We start from the raw sequence: 22,646 nt of genomic DNA on the forward strand, positions 1-22,646 counted from the left end.
GGGTTATGGCCCTTTAAAGGACCAAAATGTGCTATTTTTGCTAGTGAACACGATAGAGACAACATTTTGCAATCATTAAATGGATTTATATCGGTAAGTACTTATAGGACTCATTTGAAATTTCATTATTGTCATTAGTTGGACTCAGACAATCAGGATAGATAACTATGGACTTATTTTATGTCAGATTACCTCCCTTTATTATCCCCCCGCCAAAGGCGAAGGGGATATTAGAAATGCTCTCCGTCCGTGTGTGCGTGCGTGCGTGCGTCCGCAACGATCTTTGTCCGGAGCATAACTCCAAAAGTACTGGAGGGATTTTCTTCAAACTTCATACACTGATAGAACACATTGGGAGGAAGTGCAGTGTGCAAGAACAATAACTCTTACTTGCCTATTTTTTGAGTTATTCCCCTTTATCTTATTTTCTTAAAAAAATTTGTCCGGAGCATAACTCCAAAAGTACTGGAGGGATTTTCTTCAAACTTCATACACTGATAGAACACATTGGGAGGAAGTGCAATGTGCAAGAACAATAACTCTGCCTTGCCTATTTTTTGAGTTATTCCCCTTTATCTTATTTTCTTAAAAAAATTTGTCCGGAGCATAACTCCAAAAGTACTGGAGGGATTTTCTTCAAACTTCATACACTGATAGAACACATTGGGAGGAAGTGCAGTGTGCAAGAACAATAACTCTACCTTGCCTATTTTTTGAGTTATTCCCCTTTATCATATTTTCTTTAAAAAATTTGTCCGGAGCATATCTTTTTCATGCATGGAGGAATTTTGATATATCTTGGCACAAATGTTCACCATCACGAGGCGGAGTGTCATGCGTAAGAACCAGGTCCCTAGATCTGAGGTCAAGGTCACAGTTAGAGGTCAAAGGATACAAGAATGAAAACCTTGTCCGGAGCATTTCTTCTTCACTCATAGAGGGATTTTGATATAACTTGGCACAAATGTTCACCACCACGAGACAGAGTGTCATGCGCAAGATCCAGGTCCCTAGGTCTAAGGTCAAGGTCACACTTAGAGGCCAAAGGTCAGATACAAGAATGACTTTGTCCGAAGCATTTCTTCTTCATGCATGGAGGGATTTTGATGTAACTTGGCACAATTATACACCATCATGAGACGAAGTGTCATGCGCAGTTCCCTTCTTTAGAATTACTTCCCTTTGTTGTTACTTTAAATAGCTTTTATTGTAACTTTTTCATTACTAGTCGTAGGGAAAAATCAAGACCACTTTTCTGTAGTACAACATGCATGCTACATCCAATTTTGAGGTGTATTTTGACCAATCTCTACCTGGTAAAGATTTCTGTGTGGACTTTCAATTTTTTTTTTTTTTTTTTTTTTTTTTTTTTTTTTTTTTTTTTTTAAGATTAACTTCCCTTAGTTGTTACTATAAATAACTTATATTGTAACATTTTTATAATTGACCATAGGGAAAAAACAAGACCACTTTTCTGTGGTACAACATGGATGTTACTTTCCAATTTTAGGTGTATTTTAAGATATCTCTACCTGGTAAGGAGTTTTTTTTGTGGACTTATAAAAAACAAAAGACTTACAATGATTACTAAACAACCACAAAATTAAAATTCCATTTGCAAATACAGCTGCTAGAGTAAAGAAATTTGCAGTGACGGGCATATATTGTGACATTCTGGCACTCTTGTTCCCTGTTAGCTTTCCATTCCTTCTTTTTACAGTAGCCATATAGAAAAACTGTTCATGAAAATTAATAAAATTTAGCAGTAAACCACCTCACCACTGACTTATTCTTTCTTCCACATCTTTAAAACCCCTGATGTGGACCACAACTAAACGGTTCTTCAAAGCTTTCCCCAAAATGAATACTTTCAGACACTAACTTGCCAGGAACTTTAGCCTTCAATTATAATATGCCCGGAGGGGGGATTGGCCATGTCTAACATGGCTCTTGTTTCAAATTAAAATGGGTATATCTCCGTAACTAATGAAGATACTGATCTGATATTTCATTTATGCCATCAGATGAACTTGGACAATCAGTGAAGATACATATTGACTGAATTTATGACAAATTACCTCCCTTTATTTTTTATGTAAATGAATATACCTAGCAGCTTCTAATGAGACTGGTTTGAAACGTTATTTGTGTCTTCCATGGTAAGAAATTTCTACTTTTACTTACTTTTCTAATATATTGTTGTAAAGGCTTGTACTCTGTATCTTCAACATGCATATACCAATGCATGATTACCTACCCTGATTTTAATAAAAATGGATTTATCTCAGTAAGTATTTATAGGACTCATTTGAAATTTCATTATTGTCATTAGTTGGACTGAGACAATCGGGGTAGATAACTATGGATTGATTTTATGTCAAATTACCCTTTGTTTCAAATTAAAATGGGTGTATCTCAGTAACCAATGAAGATACTGATTTGAAATGTCCTTTATGCCATCAGATGGACTCGGACAATCAGGGTAGATAACTTTTGACTGAATTTATGACAAATTACCTCCCTTTATTTTATGTAAATGAATACCTCATCAGCATCTAATGAGATTGTTTTTAAATGTTATAATTTAAGTCTTCTAGGATAAGAAATAGTCATGCTAGTACAAAAATGCAGCATTTGAGCCAAGGACCCTCAAACTTGGTATAGAGATTGGCCCTGACTAGTACGTGACCCATAGGTCAAAAGGGACTGTTACAAGAAAATATTTATCCTGATGATATTTAAAGTGTATGCCTATGTGATCTATGTCAAAACTTGATCTTATCATTAAGAGAAATGGTACTCAGGTGAGCAATATAGGGCCATCATGGCCCCCTTGTTTTCTTTTTCTAGGTCAATTACCAACCTCGCTGGGTCAAGTCCCATAACTCCTACATGTATTTTGGCCAAATTATGTCCCCTTTTGGACTTAGAAAATCCTGGTTAAAGTTTTTGCATGCAAGTATATATTAATATAGCTATTACTTAAGAGCATGTAGCTCTGTTACTTATTTTTTCTTTTCTAGGTCAATAACCATGCAACCTCACTGGGTCAAGTCCCATAACTCTGACATGTATTTTGGGCAAATCATGCATCCTTTTGGACTTAAAACTTCTGTTTAAAGTTTGCATGCTACTACCTTAAAAACTAATGAAGATGCTGGATTGAAACTCTGCAGATATTTTAACATTAAGAATAATATTCCTGTTTCTGGGACAACAATTATGTCTCCCCACCCCTCTGGGGGATACATATTGTTTTTGCCCTGTCCGTCCGTACGTCACACTTCATTTCCGATCAATAATTGGAGAACCATTTGACATAGAACCTTCAAACTTCGTAGGATGGCAGGACTTTTGGAGTAGACGACCCCTATTGTTTTTGGGGTCACTCCGTCAAAGGTCAAGGTCACAGGGGCCTGAACATGGAAAACCATTTCCGATCAATAACTTGAGAACCACTTGACCCAGAATGTTAAAACTTCATAGGATGATTGATCATGCAGAGTAGATGACCCCTATTGATTTTGGGATTACTGCGTTAAAGGTCAAGGTCACAGGGGCCCGAACAAGGAAAACCATTTCTGGTCAATAACTTGAGAACCGCTTGGCCCAGAATGTTGAAACTTCATAGGATGATTTTTCATGCAGAGTAGATGACCCCTATTGATTTTGTGGTCACTCTATTAAAGTTCAAGGTCACAGGGGCCTGAACATGAAAAACCATTTCCGATCAATAACTTGAGAACCACTTGACCCAGAATGTTGAAACTTTATAGGATGATTGGACATACAGAGTAGATGACCCCTGTTGATTTTAGTGTCACTCAGTTAAAGTTCAAGGTCACAGGGGGCTGAACATGGAAAACCATTTCCGGTCAGTAACTTGAGAACCACTTGACCCAGGATGTTGAAACTTCAAAGGATGATTGGTCATGCAGAGTAGATGACCCCTATTGATTTTGGGGTCACTCTATTAAAGGTCAAGGTCACAGGGGCCTGAACATGAAAAACCATTTCCGATCAATAACTTGAGAACCACTTGACCCAGAATGTTGAAACTTCATAGGATGATTGGACATGCAGAGTAGATGACCCCTATTAATTTTGGGGTCACTTAGTTAAAGTTCAAGGTCACAGGGGGCTGAACATGGAAAACCATTTGAGGTCAGTAACTTGAGAACCACTTGACCCAGAATGTTGAAACTTCATAGGCTGATTGGACATGCATACTATATTACCCTTATTGATTTTGGGGTCACTTGATCAAAGGTCAAGGTCACATGGGCCTCAACATGGAAAACAAATTCCATTCAGTAACTTGAGAACCACTTGACCCAGAATGTTGAAACTTCATAGGATGATTGGTCATGCAGAGGAGAAGACCCCTGTTGATTTTGGGGTCACTCCGTTAAAGGTCAAGATCGCAGCGGATAGAAAATTGAAATCCATTTCCAGTTTATAACTTCAGAACCATTTGACCTAGAACCTTCAAACTTCATAGGGAGGTAGGAATAATAGAGTAGGTGACCCCTATTGTTTTTGGGGGTCACTCCATCAAAGGTCAAGGTCACAGGCGACTGAACATAGAAAACTCTTTCCAATCAATAACTTGAGAACTACTTGACCCAGAAAGTTGAAACTTAATAGGATAATTGGACATGCAGAGTAGATGACCCAAAATGATTTTGGGTCACTTGATCAAATGTCAAGGTCACAGCAGCCCGAACACGGAAAACCATATCCAATTCATAACTTCAGAACCACTAGGCCCAGAATGTTGAAACTTAGTGGATGATTGGACATGCCAAATAGGTGATCCCTATTGCAGCCAACCATCAGTGTCTCTTTGACTTTCGCTCTTGTCCCCTATTGACTTCTTGCATATACGACTATGCAGTGGGGGAGACATGCGCTTTTTAGCTCACCTGTCATAAAGTGACAAGGTGAGCTTTTGTGATCACGCGGTGTCCGTCGTCTGTCCGTCCGTCCGTTCGTCCGTCCGTAAACTTTTATTTGTGACCACTCTAGAGGTCACATTTTTCATGGGATCTTTATGAAAGTTGGTCAGAATGTTCATCTTGATTATATCTAGGTCAAGTTCGAAACTGGGTCACGTGCCGTCAAAAACTAGGTCAGTAGGTCTAAAAATAGAAAAACCTTGTGACCTCTCTAGAGGCCATATATTTCACAAGATCTTCATGAAAATTGGTCAGAATGTTCACCTTGATGATATCTAGGTCAAGTTCGAAACTGGGTCACGTGCGGTCAAAAACTAGGTCAGTAGGTCAAATAATAGAAAAACCTTGTGACCTCTCTAGAGGCCATATATTTCATAAGATCTTCATGAAAATTGGTCAGAACGTTCACCTTGATGATATCTAGGTCAAGTTCGAAAGTGGGTCACATGCCGTCAAAAACTAGGTCAGTAGGTCAAATAATAGAAAAACCTTGTGACCTCTCTAAAGGCCATATTTTTCATTGGATCTGTATGAAAGTTGGTCTGAACGTTCATCTTGATGATATCTAGGTCAAGTTCGAAACTGGGTCACGTGCGGTCAAAAACTAGGTCAGTAGGTCTAAAAATAGAAAAACCTTGTGACCTCTCTAGAGGCCATATATTTCATGAGATCTTCATGAAAATTGGTCGGAATGTTCACCTTGATGATATCTAGGTCAGGTTCGAAAGTGGGTCACGTGCCTTCAAAAACTAGGTCAATAGGTCAAATAATAGAAAAACCTTGTGACCTATCTAGAGGCCATATTTTTCATGGGATCTGTATGAAAGTTGGTCTGAGTGTTCATCTTGATGATATCTAGGTCAAATTCGAAAGTGGGTCACGTGCCTTCAAAAACTAGGTCAGTAGGTCAAATAATAGAAAAACCTTGTGACCTCTCTAAAGGCCATATTTTTCATGGGATCTGTATGAAAATTTGTCTGAATGTTCATCTTGATGATATCTAGGTCAAGTTTGAAACAGGGTCATGTGCGGTCAAAAACTAGGTCAGTAGGTCTAAAAATAGAAAAACCTTGTGACCTCTCTAGAGGCCATACTTCTGAATGGATCTCCATAAAAATTGGTCAGAATGTTCACATTGATGATATCTAGGTCAAGTTCGAAACTGGGTCACGTGCCATAAAAAACTAGGTCAGTTGGTCAAATAATAAAAGAACCTTGTGACCTCTCTTGAGGCCATACTTTTCATGGGATCTGTATGAAAGTTGGTCTGAATGTTCGTCTTGATGATATCTAGGTCAAGTTCGAAACTGGGTCAACTGCGGTCAAAAACTAGGTCAGTAGGTCTAAAATTATTAAAATCTTTTGACCTTTTTAGAGGCCATATTTTTCAATGGATCTTCATGAAAATTGATCTGAATGTTCACCATGATGATATCTAGGTCAGTTTCGAAACTGGGTCACGTGCGGTCAAAAACTAGGCCAGTAGGTATAAAAATAGAAAAACCTTGTGACCTCTCTAGAGGCCATATTTTTCATGAGATCTTCATGAAAATTAGTGAGAATGTTCACCTTGATGATATCTAGGTAAAGTTCAAAACAGGGTCACGTACCTTCGAAAACTAGGTCAATAGGTCAAATAATAGAAAAACCTTGTGACCTCTCTAGAGACCATATTTTTCAATGGATTTTCATGAAAATTGGTCAGAATTTTTATCTTGATAATATCTAGGTCAGGTTCAAAACTGGGTCACATGAGCTCAAAAACTAGGTCACTATGTCAAATAATAGAAAAAACGACGTCATACTCAAAACTGGGTCATGTGGGAAGAGGTGAGCGATTCAGGACCATCATGGTCCTCTTGTTTACAAAAGCATCTTCTAGTTTGAATAGTCGAGCATTTGATGTCTTACGGACAGCTCTTGTTAAACCTATACTGAAAAGCGATTGACTGTATAAGTTTGAAAGAACAGTCCATTTTAGAAATTTAGCAGGGTAAAGGTTAATGTAGTAATATGCCCAGTACTTGGTGTATTGAGGTGAGTTTAGACCATACTTTGTTTCTACGGTGTAAGATATTAACAAAACACGATAACTGTGGCCTTTATTTACTAATTGCAGCGTGGTCTAGTGGTTAACACGTATGATTTGTAAGCTTAAGGTGCTGGTTTGTACACAGGACAAGTTACTTTTTTAGCTCACCTGTCACGAAGTGACAAGGTGAGCTATTGTGACCGCTTGATGTCCGTAGTCCGTCAACAATTTCTAAAAAAATCTTCTTCTTGAAAACCACTGAGCAGAATTACACCAAACTTCACAGGAATGATCCTTGGGTGGCCCCCTTTCAAAATTATTCAAAGAATTGAATTCCATGCAGAACTCTGGTTGCCATGGCAACGGAAAGGAAAAACTTAAAAAAATTTCTTGTCCAAAACCACAGGGCCTAGGGCTTTGATATCTGGTGTGTAGCATCATCTAGTGGTCCTCTACCAAAATTGTTCAAATTATCCCCCTAGGGTGAAATATGGCCCCGCCCCGGGGGTCACATGGTTTATATAGACTTTTATAGGGAAAACTTCGAAAATCTTCTTGTACAAAACCACATGGCCTAGGGCTTTGATATTTGGTATGTAGCATCATCTAGTGGTCCTCTACCAAGATTGTTCAAATTATCCCCCTAGGGTCAAATATGGCCCCGCTCCGGGGGTCCCAAGTTTTACATAGCCTTAACTTGGGAAAAAAGTTTAAAAATCTTCTTGTCTGAAACCACAACACTTAGACCTTTGATATTTGGTTTGTAGCATTGTGTTATGGTCCTCAGCCAAAATTATTCAAAATGTACCCCTTGGGTGAAAAGAGGCCCTGCCCTGGGGGTCCCAAGTTTTATATAGACTTATATAGGAAAAAGCTTTAAAAATCTTCTTGTCTGAAACCATACGACCTAGGCTTTTGATAATTGGTATGATGCATTGTCTAGTAGTCCTCTACCAAAATTTTTCAAATTATGCCTCTGGGGTTAAAAGAGGCCCCGCCCTGGGGTCACTTAGTTATTATGTGAGTTATAAATATAGAAAAAATACTTAAAAAATCATCTGATCCTATTTCCAAGACTGTTTAATTATAATTACCTGATGACCCCAAGTAATATGATGTCACTTGACTGTGACCTTGACCTACTTTCTTGTTTTTTAAGATACAAGCCTTGAAATTTTGATGACGTACACAGTTTTGCATACAAATCGTAAAACTGAATTTCATTGACCATAAATGTGACCTACTGACTTTCTTAATATTTTATCATCAGTTTGATATTTGAAACATGTAGCTCATATTACTCAGGTGAGCAATCCAGGGTCATCATGACCTTCTTGTTTTTATTTTTCCAGCATGTTTTACCTGGAGAAGGAATACAAGTAAACTATTTGTATCATGATTTTCTCATGCACTTATACTGAGTACTTATTGACATTTTACACAGGATCTCATATTTGAATAGACATTGAATCTATTAACATTGTAAAATAAATAAAGAAAGGAAAATGAAACCAATGTTGCGATCGTTAAAAACATTATGAATAAGTAAAAATAATAAAAAAAGAAGGGCTCGAACCTACACCATTCAAACATAAAAAGAGTAGAGGTCCGACACACTATCCACTAGACTACAAATCTGTTATGAAATAATGCATCGTATTTAGAGTTAAGAATACTACAATACAAATTAACACCACTTATCGGATAAAACACCTGCTTTACCTGTTTTTGGATTTCACCAAGTACCGTTAAAATAAAATTATCGCGATCCATTAATAGTGTTATTATTCTATGTTTATAAAACTATACGGAGAAGAGAATGACTGAATAAGTTTGCAGATGAAGTTGTTAAAAACATTAATTCAGCACGCCATGTACCCGGATAATCTTAACTCTGTTCAGCGACCCTAACTCAGTGCCAACATGGCGGATGTAAAGCCGATGCAACTTTGTTTTCTGTGTAATTACGATGTATAAAGGAATGTTTCTGTTGTTATATCTATCTCCATTGATCAAGTGTATATTTATTTCAGAATGCATCATGTTAAATATATCAACCCTTGTGTTTTCAGGTGGAAAAACGACGAACAAGGCAACTTTTTCAATGAAAACTTTTACAAAAAATCTTTAAAAATACTTCTATGCTTTTGATGCCTCGTGTATTTTGTTGTTTGAAAGCAAAGATATACTGCTTTATAGGCCCGTTTACACTATGTTGTTAACCCACTACATGTTGACACAATACATGTTCAAATGTACTGACAGCGAGAAAAGGGATAAAAACCTAACTTTGAGTTGATAAAAACCGAACTCAGTTGATATGAGGAATGGATAAAAACCTAACTTACACAAAATTGCGTGACGGATAAACACCTAACTGACTAGTATTCTATAGAAATGAATGAGTTGACATGTACATGGTGTGATTATTGTAAACATTGCTTTATAAGCGGTATTGTCGGTTTAAGTTCCGTGGACAAGTTAAAAATGTAAGGATAAAAATCTTCATTAATTAATTTGTCATTAATTTTACAAGATGTTATATGTATGCCCACTACAGTCAAATATTTTTTCATAATTTTAATATTATGCAAATAGCAATGTTTGGAAAAATCTGGATAAACCCTCAAAAATAACTCAGTATAAAAGTCAAAATTATTGTATTTATATAAGAAATTATTTAATACCACCGATGTTCGAAGTTCTGTAGTCCCCAACCCTCTCTCTCTCACACACGCACGCACGCACGCACACACACACACACACACACACACACACACTGTTTCAGAAGAATTGTGTTTGTTTCAAATCTTGTATATCGTATAGTGTAAGAGATTTTTATAGAGGTGCTAATGGAATATTTTTGAAATTGTTTAAATGGGATTAGATTTATGATTAATTATTAAATACGATATTTTTCGGACGGTAAATAGGGAAGAAAAGTGTGTGGTGTGGTGTGGTGTGGTGGGGGAGTGATGCATGGACTGATGGGACAGGGGTGTGGGTATCCTTACATTTTTCACTTGTCCACGGAACTTAAAAATCCTCTTGTCCATAGTCAAATTTCACTTGCTCTGATTTGTAATATCAAAACTTCATGAAAGCGCAAATAGACTGGAGATCGAGTTCTTTATTTAGGACAATGAAAAAAAAAGCATATCACAGTAACTGTGGTAAAAATAAGCTGTTGAAATATTTGCCTTTTAACGTTTATAAAAGTCTGAAATCGCGTAAGCAGTGTTCGGGATCTTTTGAGGTCATGCCCGAAACACTACCCACGCAATGGTGCAAATTCAGAGAAAGACTCTTAAAACGTTCCGACTTGTTTTAGTCATACTTGCGATCTTTGTGTGCTTTTGATTTTAATTTGGCTGACTACTGGCTCAAATATTTCCTTTGACAGTGACTTATTGTCTCAGCATTTGAAATTCTACTTACAAACTTGTCATAATGCTTTTTTAAGTTGTTTACGTTTCTGATGTCTTTAAATGTCCTTTTAGTTCTCTGTGTGTAACCCTTGTTTTCCTTTTTTAGTTTTAGTTACAGAATGCTATATGCTGATGATGCAAATATTTTTCTTCAGCTACTTTAAGTAGTTCTTATGTTCCCTTTAGCATGTATATGATTTCTTCTTTTATGTTTTTTTTTTAAATGCATGTTGTAAATTGTGACTCTTCTTATTTTTGTGTAGTGTCAGCTAATCTTTTTTAATGTTGCTTTAAATGTGCTAAATCTGTATGCGGTAAATTACTTTTTCCTTTTATTTGCTAGTACCTATGTGCTATTTTGTTTTAATGCGCTGTAACATGTATGTGATAATTTGTGATTTGTTTCTTATCTACTTAGAGCCAGATGCTTTATTTGCTTTAATGTGCTTAAACATATTTGCATTTTATTACAGCTGATTTACTTATGTCGAGCTTATTTACATGTGTTTGCCGGAAAATAGCTTTAAGCTAGTGTTATATGTTTATACTTATCCGACGTTAAATAAATCTTCTTGTATCTAAATCTTCTCTGATATTTTATCATAGTCACCGAGTTACAGTGTGCGCGAGAACTAGTCAAAGAACCCATTGTCTTTATCACCTCCATACACTTGAAGCAACACACAATCTAAATGATATTTTATGTTTTCTCATTTTATACCTGAAAAAGTATGCTTGTCCGCGGACACACAGAATGAAAAATGCACTTGTCCGCCGGCAAAAAAAAAGCACGAGTCGGATAAGTTGGGCATAGGAATCCACATCCCTGCAGGGGTGGGTAGATCAAGGAACTTCGAGCATCAACAGTCCATAAAAAAGCACAGACGAACAGCCGTTTTCGTTTGGTTAGGTGTTTATCCATTCTAAGTTCGTATTTATCCAGCACTGTTTCCTATACCAGTTAGGAATTATCCGCAAATTTAAACCCACCTCATAATCAATACACATTTTTAAGCTATAAAAATCAATTTCAAACTTTGATACTGTTAAACATTGTCAAAGAGATATTTATGGAACTAATACATTTAATAAGTAAGGTCTTACTGCAATTTCTGGTACTTTAAAACAGTTAGACATATAAAACATGTTCTTTTTGAAGACTTTTTGAGTACATTTTAATGAATTCCAGCCACATAATGTGACATTTCGATTGAAATATTTAGTACACAAAACATGTTATCAATACAGGATATTATGACTATCAAAAGTTTTAAGCTAACATTGCATACTCACATAAAAACATGAAAAAAGACAAGGAAATTAACTACATACATCGTCTTTCTGTCAGCCATGTTGGCACTGAGTTAGGGTCGCTGAACAGAGTTAGGATTATCCGGGTACATGGCGTGTTCAGGGAGGGCCAAAATTGTTCACCTGTCATCTTGTAGAATAGCTGTATTATACCAGTATTATCAGTCTGATTTGCATGAAGTTCATGTTGGAGGAAAAAGTAGGTCACTAGGTCGTGGCGGATCTTTAAATAATTACAACTGAAAATGTAAGGTTTGACAAGAATCAGCAAGTGGGGAAAATATCTTCAAAAATAAATTCTCTAAATTTGACTATTCTATTTAAATTTGTGATTCATTTGAATGTCTATCTGTAAAACTTGAAAAAAGAATGAAAACTATTGCCATGCAATAGAAAGTCCTTAACTGGCAGGCCACTAATTTTCTCTACCACAATATTACAGAATATGATCTGATATCTTTGAATGATGTATAAACAATATTGTACTACTGTATAGCGGGTTAATTCTGCGAGTTTTTATGCCCCCGAAGGGAGGCATATAGTTTTTGAACCGTCTGTCCGTCTGTCGGTCTGTCGGTCTGTCAGTCTGTCGGTGTGTCCGCAATTTTCGTGTCCGGTCCATATCTTTGTCATCGATGGATGGATTTTCAAATAACTTGGCATGAATGTGTACCACAGTAAGACGACGTGTCGCGCGAAAGACCCAGGTCCGTAGCTCAAAGGTCAAGGTCACACTTAGACGTTAAAGGTCATTTTTCATGATGTGCATTCGTGTCCGGTCCGTATCTTTGTCATCGATGGATGGATTTTCAAATAACTTGGCATGAATGTGTACCACAGTAAGACGACGTGTCGCGCGAAAGACCCAGGTCCGTAGCTCAAAGGTCAAGGTCACACTTAGACGTTAAAGGTCATTTTTCATGATAGTGCATTCGTGTCCGGTCCATATCTTTGTCATCCATCGATGGATTTTCAAATAACTTGGCATGAATGTGTACCACAGTAAGACGACGTGTCGCACGCAAGACCCAGGTCCGTAGCTCAAAGGTCAAGGTCACACTTAGACGTTAAAGGTCATATTTCATGATAGTGCATTGATGGGCGTGTCCGGTCCATATCTTTGTCATTCATGCATGGATTTTAAAATTATTGGGCATGAATGTGTACCACAGTAAGACGACGTGTCGCGCGCAAGACCCAGGTCCGTAGGTCAAAGGTCCTAAACTCTAACATCGGCCATAACTATTCATTCAAAGTGCCATCGGGGGCATGTGTCATCCTATGGAGACAGCTCTTGTTATTTCTGCTAAATCTGCGAGTCAAGGCTGTCACGCAGAAATAAATTTAAACTATCAGCAGAATTTTTTGATGCAGAAATAAACTTTGATATTTCACTTAATATAATAACCTGTTATCTTTTCGTCTGCTGTCAAGTTATTCACACCGTATCAATTGCGGTTGATTGCTTTTGTTATTGTACCAATCTTTTGACCTAAAATGTGTCGGTGCGATGTTAAACCCAACCAAAAAAAAAAATCAATCTTTTGTCCACGAATGAATGGTTACTGTTTTTACAAGTGTATATCACAAAACACTCTAGGTTTATGAAAAGTTAAACTAATTAATGTGTGTTGTAACTGTTGTAAGTGAATGAACTGTGAATGGACTATGTACTAGATTTTGCATTTGTATATATTTGAAAATAAATTGTAGTGACAGGGTGAGCTTTTGTGATCGCCCTTAGAAAATTGTCTGTCGTCCGTCCACAATTTCTTGTCTGCACGATAGTGGTTTCATTTATGATTTTATTAGTCCCCTACTGGTTGAAAACCAGTTTCGGGGACTATAGGAATGCACTTTTCCGTCATTCCGTCCGTCCATCCGTCTGTCCGTCCGTCCGTCCGTCCGCAATTTCGTGTCCGGTCCATAACTCTGTCATCCATGAAGGGATTTTAATATTACTTGGCACAAATGTTCCCCATGATGAGACGACGTGTCATGCGCAAAACCCGGACCCCTAGCTCAAAGGTCAAGGTCACAATTGGAGGTCAAAGGTCAACAGGGCTTTTTTCCTGTCCGGTCCACAACTCTCCCATCCTTGAAGGGATTTTAGTATTACTTGGCACAAATGTTCCCCATGATGAGGTGATGTGTCATGCGCAAATCCCGGACCCCTAGCTCAAAGGTCAAGGTCACAATTGGAGGTCAAAGGTCAACAGGGCTTTTTTCCTGTCCGGTCCATAACTCTCCCATCCATGAAGAGATTTTAATATTACTTGGCACAAATGTTCCCCATGAGGAGACGATGTGTCATGCGCAAAACCTGGACCCCTAGCTTAAAGGTCAAGGTCACAATTGGAGGTCAAATGTCAACAAGGCTTTTTTCCTGTCCGGTCCATAACTCTCCCATCTATGAAGGGATTTTAATATTACTTGGCACAAATGTACCTCATAATAAGACGATGTGTCATGCACAACTTTCAAACCCCTAGCTCTAAGGTCAAGGTCACACTTAGCAGTCAAATGTTAACATAGCATGAACAGGGTCTGTTTCGTGTCCGGTCCATAACTCTGACATTCATTAAGGAATTTTAATATCACTTAGCACAAGTGTTCCCCATGATGAGACGACATGTCATGCACAAATCCCAGACCCCTAGCTCAAAGGTCAAGGTCACAATTGGGGGTCAAAGGTCAACAGAGTTTTTTTCCTGTCCCATCCATAACTCTGCCATCCATGAAGGGATTTTAATATTACTTGGCACAAATGTTCCCCATGATGAGGCAACATGTCATGCGCAAAGCCCAGACCCTTAGCTCAAAGGTCAAGGTCACAATTGGAGGTCAAAGGTCAATAAGGTTTTTTCCCTGTCCGATCCAGAACTCTGTCATCCATCAAGGGATTACAATATTACTTGGCATAAATGTTTCCCATGATGAGACGACGTGTCATGCGCAACTAGCTTAAAGGTCAAGGTCACACTTTGAGATCAAAGGTCAAGAGGATTTTTTTCCTGTCCGGTCTATAACTTTGTCTTGCAAAGCAGGATTTAGATATCAGTTGGCACAAATACTCCCCTGGATGAGACAACATGTCATGCGCAAGAACCAGGTCCCTAGGTCTAAGGTCAAGGTCATATTTAGAGGTCAAAGGTCAAATTCAAGAATGACTTTGTACGGAACATTTCTTCTTCATGCATGGAGGGATTTTGATGTAACTTGGACCAAATGTTCACCACCATGAGGCACCCTTGTTTTTAGAATTACGTCCCTTTGTTTTACTATAAATAGATTTTATTGTAACTTTTTTATTACTGGCGGTAGAGAAAAATCGAGACCACTTTTCTGTGGTACAGCATGCATGTTACACCCAATTTTTAGGTGTATTTTGACATATCTCTACCTGGTAAAGAGTTTCTTGTGGACTTATATTATATAGATTTTTTTTTTTTTTTTTTTTTTTTTAAAGATTAATTTCCCTTTGTTGTTACTATAAATAACTTACATGATAACATTTTTATAATCAGCCAAAAAAATTCAATATGAAAACAACTGTAGGTTTTTATATATATAAATTTTAATCCAAGTGTTTTGTTATAACATATTGTATATATAGTACAATATTGTTTATACATCATTGACAGATATCAGTTCATTATGTTATACTGCAGTAGAGAAAATTAGGTGCCTTCCAGTAGGGGACTTTGTATTGCATGGCAATACTTCATTCACTTGTTTTAACCAAACTTGCACACAACTTGTATCACCATAAGATCTTGGTTTCTTTCTTGAACTGGCCAGATCCCATTATAGGTTTCAGAGTTATGGCCCCTGAAAGGGCCGAAATTAGCTATTTTGACCTTGTCTGCACAATAGCAGCTTCATTTATGATTTGATTTTAACCAAACTTGCACACAACTTGTATCACCACAAGATCTTGGTTCCTTTCTTGAACTGGCTGGATTCCATTATGGGTTCCAGAGTTATGGCCCCTGATAGGGCCAGAATTAGCTATTTTGACCTTGTCTGCACAACAGCAGCTTCATATATGATTTGAATTTAATCAAACTTGCACAAAACTTGTGTCATCATAAGATCTTGATTCCTTTTTTGAACCGGCCAGATCCCTTAATGGGTTTCAGAGTTATGGCCCCTGAAAGGGCCAGAATTAGCTATTTTGACCTTGTCTGCACAATAGCAGCTTCATTTATGATATGATTTTAACCAAACTTGCACACAACTTGTATCACCATAAGATTTCGATTCCTTTTTATACATCCTAAGGGACGTATTATGTTATCGCCTCCGTGTCCGTCTGTCTGTCTGTCTGTTGGTTAGCAATTTCCCTTCCGCTCTGTAACACTTTAACCCCTTGAAGGAATTCAAAGAAACCTGACACAAATGTTCACCTCATCGAAACGATGTGCAGAGTGCTTGTTTCGGATCTTCAAGGTCAAGGTCAAACTTAGGGGTCAAAGATCATATGACTTTGTTTTGTGTGTATTTTGCTCTGCATTTGCGTTGCATTGCAGTGTTCTTGTTTTTTTAATTCGCAGATCCTTATTTTGTTCCCGTACAATATTTCTTTTTAGCTCACCTGTCACATAGTGACAAGGTGAGCTTTTGTGATCACGCAGCGTCCGTCGTCCGTCGTCCGTCCGTTCGTGCGTGCGCCGTCCGTCCGTCCGTAAACTTTTGCTTGTGACCACTCTAGAGATCACATTTTTTGTGGGATCTTTATGAAAATTGGTCAGAATGTTCACCTTGATGATATCTAGGTCAAGTTCGAAACTGGGTCACGTGCCTTCAAAAACTAGGTCAGTAGGTCTAAAAACAGAAAAACCTTGTGACTTCTCTAGAGGCCATATATTTCACAAGATCTTCATGAAAATTGGTCAGAATGTTCACCTTGATGATATCTAGGTCAAGTTCGAAACTGGGTCACGTGCGGTCAAAAACTAGGTCAGTAGGTCTAAAAATAGAAAAACCTTGTGACCTCTCTAGAGGCCATATATTTCTAAATTTCTTCATGAAAATTGGTCAGAACATTCACATTGATGATATCTAGGTCAAGTTCGAAACTGGGTCACGTGCCATCAAAAACTAGGTCAGTAGGTCAAATAATAGAAAAACCTTGTGACCTCTCTAAAGGCCATATTTTTCATGGGATCTGTATGAAAGTTTTCTGAATGTTCATCTTGATGATATCTAGGTCAAGTTCGAAACTGGGTCACTGCGGTCAAAAAACTAGGTCAGTAGGTCTAAAAATAGAAAAACCTTGTGACCTCTCTAGAGGCCATATATTTCATGAGATCTTCATGAAAGTTAGTCAGAATGTTCACCTTGATGATGTCTAGGTCAAGTTCGAAAGTGGGTCACGTGCCTTCAAAAACTAGGTCAGTAGGTCAAATAATAGAAAAACCTTGTGACCTCTCTAGAGGCCATATTTTTCATGGGATCTGTATGAAAGTTGGTCTGAATGTTCATCTTGGTGATGTCTAGATCAAGTTCGAAAGTGGGTCACGTGCCATCAAAAACTAGGTCAGTAGGTCAAATAATAGAAAAACCTTGTGACCTCTCTAAAGGTCATATTTTTCATGGGATCTGTATGAAAGTTGGTCTGAATGTTCATCTTGATGATATCTAGGTCAAGTTCAAAACAGGGTTATGTGCAGTCAAAAACTAGGTCAGTAGGTCTAAAAATAGAAAAACCTTGTGACCTCTCTAGAGGCCATACTTGTGAATGGATCTCCATAAAAATTGGTCAGAATGTTCATCTTGATGATATCTAGGTCAAGTTCGAAAGTGGGTCATGTGCCATCAAAAAGTAGGTCAGTAGGTCAAATAATGAAAAAACGTTGTGACCTCTCTAGAGGCCATACCCTTGAATGGATCTTCATGAAAATTGGTCAGAATGTTCACCTTGATGATATCTAGGTCAAGTTTGAAACTGGGTCTCGTGCCTTAAAAAACTAGGTCAGTAGGTCAAATAATAAAAAAACCTTGCGACCTCCCTAGAGGCCATATTTTTCATGGGACCTGTATGAAAGTTGGTCTGAATGTTCATCTTGATGATATCTAGGTCAAGTTTGAAACTGGGTCAACTGCGGTCAAAAACTAGGTCAGTAGGTCTAAAATTATTAAAATATTTTGACCTCTCTAGAGGCCATATTTTTCAATGGATCTTCATGAAAATTGATCTGAATGTTCACCTTGATGATATCTAGGTCAGTTTCGAAACTGGGTCACATGCGGTCAAAAACTAGGCCAGTAGGTATAAAAATAGAAAAACCTTGTGACCTCTCTAGAGGCCATATTTTTCATGAGATCTTCATGAAAATTAGTGAGACTGTTTACCTTGATAATATCTAGGTAAAGTTCAAAACAGGGTCACGTACCTTCGAAAACTAGGTCAATAGGTCAAATAATAGAAAAACCTTGTGACCTCTCTAGAGGCCATATTTTTCAATGGATCTTCATGAAAATTGGTCAGAATTTTTATCTTGATAATATCTAGGTCAAGTTCAAAACTGGATCACATGAGCTCTAAAACTAGGTCACTATTTCAAATAATAGAAAAAACAACGTCATACTCAAAACTGGGTCATGTGGGAAGAGGTGAGCGATTCAGGACCATCATGGTCCTCTTGTTTAATTACTTCCCTTTTATGTAACTATAAATAGCTTATTTAGTAACTTTTTTATTATTGGCCATAGGGAAAAACCGAGACCACTTTTCTGTGGTACAACATGGATGGTACCTCCAATTTATAGGTGTTTTTTTGACATATCTGTACCTTTAAGAAAATTTCAACTAGTTTTTCTCATTATTCTTTTGATTGATCTTGATTATGATTTTTTGACCTTCTTGTCCTTAAGTGCAATGATAACAGGTGAGCGATATAGAGCCATTATGGCCCTCTTGTATGAAATTTTTTTTCAAAATGAATTACCAGGTCTAGACGTACAGTATTTATTTTCAACTCGGATTTTTGATCATGCACGGTAATGAAAAGAAATCAGATTTAAACATAAATCATCTGTTCCAACTTCACTGTCCTATATTCCTAGATAATGCCACCAAGATATAACTGTCGAGAACGATATGCATTTGAGTCGTTAATTATGATGTAAATGAGTAAATTAGATATGGAGTAAATGCGGTAGCTATTTCCCATGCACAGAATTTACTTCCGGTTTATGCAAACCGCAAAAATTAATTCCTGCTTTTCTCGAAGGTCGCAGAAATAAAAAACGTAGAAATAAACTAGGCCCATTTTAGAACAAAACCGCAGAATTTTTTTCCCGCAGAATTAACCTGCTATACGGTATATCAACAATATGTTATAGCACAACATTTGGATTAAAATTTGCATATTCTAGTGATTGCTTATAACATCTATAAATAAAAAAAATATTTAATTTCTATTTTTAATATATGAGAAAAAAATGTTAGAAATCATTGTTTTAAAGGGAAGTAATTCTGAAGAAAATACACCAACAAATTTTTCAGTTGGGTCCATACACCATGAAATCATTATTCATGGGGGATTAATTTTCGTGGATTTTGTGGTTCAGCCCAACCACGAAATTAAGTCCCAACAAACAAATTGTGCACAAGATAAAGTAAATTGTAGTCAATGTCACCAAAAAGACACCATAGCTGTCCGATCTGGTCCATACGTAGTTGTGTGCATGCTGCACTACTGACCTGGAGCTTTCATGTAGTTTATGGAGTCCCCATTAACGATATATAATAGTTATGTGTAGGAACAAACCCAACTATTTCATATAGACATTTTCCCATGGTTTGTTTACGACATGTTCATCAAGGTAAAAGTAGATACTAAAAATAGTATTTTGACATAGCGTCACGTGACAGACCACACTGTGCTGTGGCTGAAATTTGCATTTATTTGGTCCTGCTCTGAAATATTTATACTCTAGCCTATATTTTTACTGACATGTAGTAAACTACTAGTACTTGGGACTATCAAATAATATAAATTAATTTTTAGATGCATTATTACCAAATTTAGATTACAAGTTTCTTGACAGGAATTTTGCGTATCTATTTTAATATAATTAGATCTATGAAGACATAAATTGGTGAAATCGGACTGGGAAAATTGACATTTTGTAAGAATTTTTAAAAGAAAAACAACTAGAGAATGGCTAATTAAAACATTTTCATATATAACTTTTTTTTGATGAAAAACAAACAGGTAATGGATGGTACATTGAAGATGACACACCTACGTTAATATTAACAACATTGAAAACATGATTATAAATGCTAACTGTGCAAGACTATATCCCAGGTGCTACTGTTTTGACACTTTTTAATTGGCGCCGACTTTTCTTATTGAATATCTCACAGTTTCACTAAGTTTTGCAAATTAGGGGTCGTTTAAGATAACGCGGTCATTAATTGGCACATGATCACTTGCTAATCTCCCCCGGCATAGATTGTAAATTTGGTAACCATGGTAGCGCTGTTTGACACATGTAGGTTTCACATGTAAGAACAAAATGATATACTAGATCTAGTCCTTTGGAAATATGAAATAAAAAAATTGAAAATTTGAAATCCACAAATTACGTCCCCACAAAACAGTTGTTCTGTCCAAAACTATGAAATTGAATGATTTCACAGTAATACATGAGGTTATATTAAAATATTTTACAGACTGACCAGGAAAAGATCAGTGTTGACTGTTGACCTTCAAGTCTGACCATGACCTTTGAGCTAGGGGTCTGGGTATTGCGCATGACACATTGTCTCATTATGGGGAACATTTGTGTCAATAAGTATTAAATCCCTTAATGGCTGATAAAGTTATTGACTAGAAAAGGAAAAAAAAACCTATAGTCATTTGACCGCCAACTGTGACCTTGACCTTAGGGATAAGGGTGTTTAGTAAGACACATTGTCATGTTATGGGAAGCATTTGTATCAAGTAATATTAAAATCCCTTAATCGATGACAAACCCTACTGACTTTGACCTTAAAGTGTGACCTTGACCTTTGAGCTATGGTTTTGGTTGTTGCACATGACATGTTGTCTGATTATGTGGAATATTTATGCCAAGTAATATTGTAATCCCTTGATGGATGACAGAATTCTGGACTGGACATGAAGCAGACCCTGTTCTTGCCTTGTTAACATTTGACTGAGGTGTGAACTTAACTTTGGCCTAGCTCAAAAGCTAGGGGGCTGAAAATTGTGCATGACACATTGTCTTATTATGGGGCTTATTTGTGCAAAGTAATGGGGGTCCAAGTTTTGCGCATGACACATCATCTCATGAGGAACATTTATGCAAAGTTATATTAAAATCCCTTGATGAATGACATAATTCTGGACAGGACACGTAATTGCATACAGACTGAATGACAGATGTACGGACAGATGGAAAAGCACAATTCTTTTATCCCTGAAATTGGTTTTCAACCAGTAGAGGACTAATAAAATTTTAAACAATTATAAAAATCATGATAAAAATTCCCAATTTACTTCATTTGTCAATACTTCTTTCCCAGTTTGAAAATTTACCAGGTAAAATATTCCAAGTTTGACCAGAGGCCATTTCCCCCAAAAAACCCTAGGCCAGTAAAAGTTAATTTTTCACCAAAGTGTCTAGGACATATTGAGAAGAATACATCATATTAATTACTGTTCTTTTTTCTTCAGTTACTATTGTGTGTTGGCAACTTCTTTGGTGACAAAACTGAAGAATGGCATAAATATTCATCTGGTTCTGTTAAAGGTAACTTATCATTCAATATTTCTTTTAGATTAGAATAGTTTTTAGCTCACCTGAACTGAAAACATAGGGTGAGCTGTTTGTATTATAAGTTTGAAGGCTGGCGTTCAGCGTACGTCATCCTTCATCCACAGTTTAAAAAACGTCTTCTACACTAAAACTATTTGTCAGAATTATCCCAAACTTGGTCTGTAGCTTCCTGGCAAGATCCTTTTTATACGCCCGTTTGAAAAACGGGACGTATTATGGGAACGCCCCTGGTGGGCGGACGGGCAGGTGGCATCCACAGACTTTGTCCGGAGCATTTCTTCTTCATGCATGGAGGGATTTTGATGTAACTTGGCACAATTGTACACCATCATGAGACAAAGTGTCATGCGCAGGTTCCTTCTTTAGAATTACTTCCCTTTGTTGTTACTATAAATAGCTTGTATTGTAACTTTTTCATTACTAGTCGTAGGGAAAAATCAAGACCACTTTTCTGTAGTACAACATGCATGTTACATCCAATTCTGAGGTGTACTATCTCTACCTGGTAAGGATTTTTGTGTGGATTTACAATTTTGGGGGGGGGGGGATTTTTTTTTTTTTTTTTTTTTTTTTTTTTTTTTAAAGATTAACTTCCCTTAGTTGTTACTATAAATAACTTATATTGTAACTTTTTTTATAATTGACCGTAGGAAAAAACCAAGACCACTTTTCTGTGGTACAACATAGATGCTATTTTAGGTGTATTTTAAGGTATCTCTACCTGGTAAGGAGTTCTTATGTGGATTTAGAAAAACAAAAGAATTACAATAATTACTACCACAAAATTAAAATTCCATTTGCAAATACAGGTGCTAGTGTAAAGAAATTTGCTGTGACGGACGTATATTGTGACATTCTGGCACTCTTGTTCTAAATTGTTGACACAGTTTCACTTGAAATGAAAGTATCAAATTACTTCCTTTTAGCTCACCTGAGCATGAAGTGCTCCAGAGTGAGCTATTGTGGTCAGTGATTGTGTGTTGTCCGTGTCATCCCTCGTATACATTTTCCTTTAAACAACATCTTCTCCTACACCACCAGAACAATTTTGATGAAACTTCACGGGGATGTTCCTTGGATGGTCCATCAACAATTTCTGAAAAAAAAACTACATCAAAA

General features: G+C 37.1%; 1 protein-coding gene across 3 annotated transcripts in view; it reads left to right on the forward strand.

The window, feature by feature from the left end:
* The window catches only part of LOC123537554 (CWF19-like protein 1), a 281,916-nt gene that overhangs the window by 33,676 nt on the left and 225,594 nt on the right, over positions 1 to 22,646 (forward strand). For all 3 annotated transcript variants that reach the window (XM_053529211.1, XM_053529213.1, XM_053529212.1), the window contains exon 3: positions 21,425 to 21,500. In XM_053529211.1, coding sequence (XP_053385186.1) covers positions 21,425 to 21,500 — 76 coding nt within the window. The remainder of the gene's footprint in view (positions 1 to 21,424; positions 21,501 to 22,646) is intronic.

This window comes from Mercenaria mercenaria, chromosome 17, assembly GCF_021730395.1.
Source record: "Mercenaria mercenaria strain notata chromosome 17, MADL_Memer_1, whole genome shotgun sequence".
Lineage (NCBI taxonomy): Eukaryota > Metazoa > Mollusca > Bivalvia > Venerida > Veneridae > Mercenaria > Mercenaria mercenaria.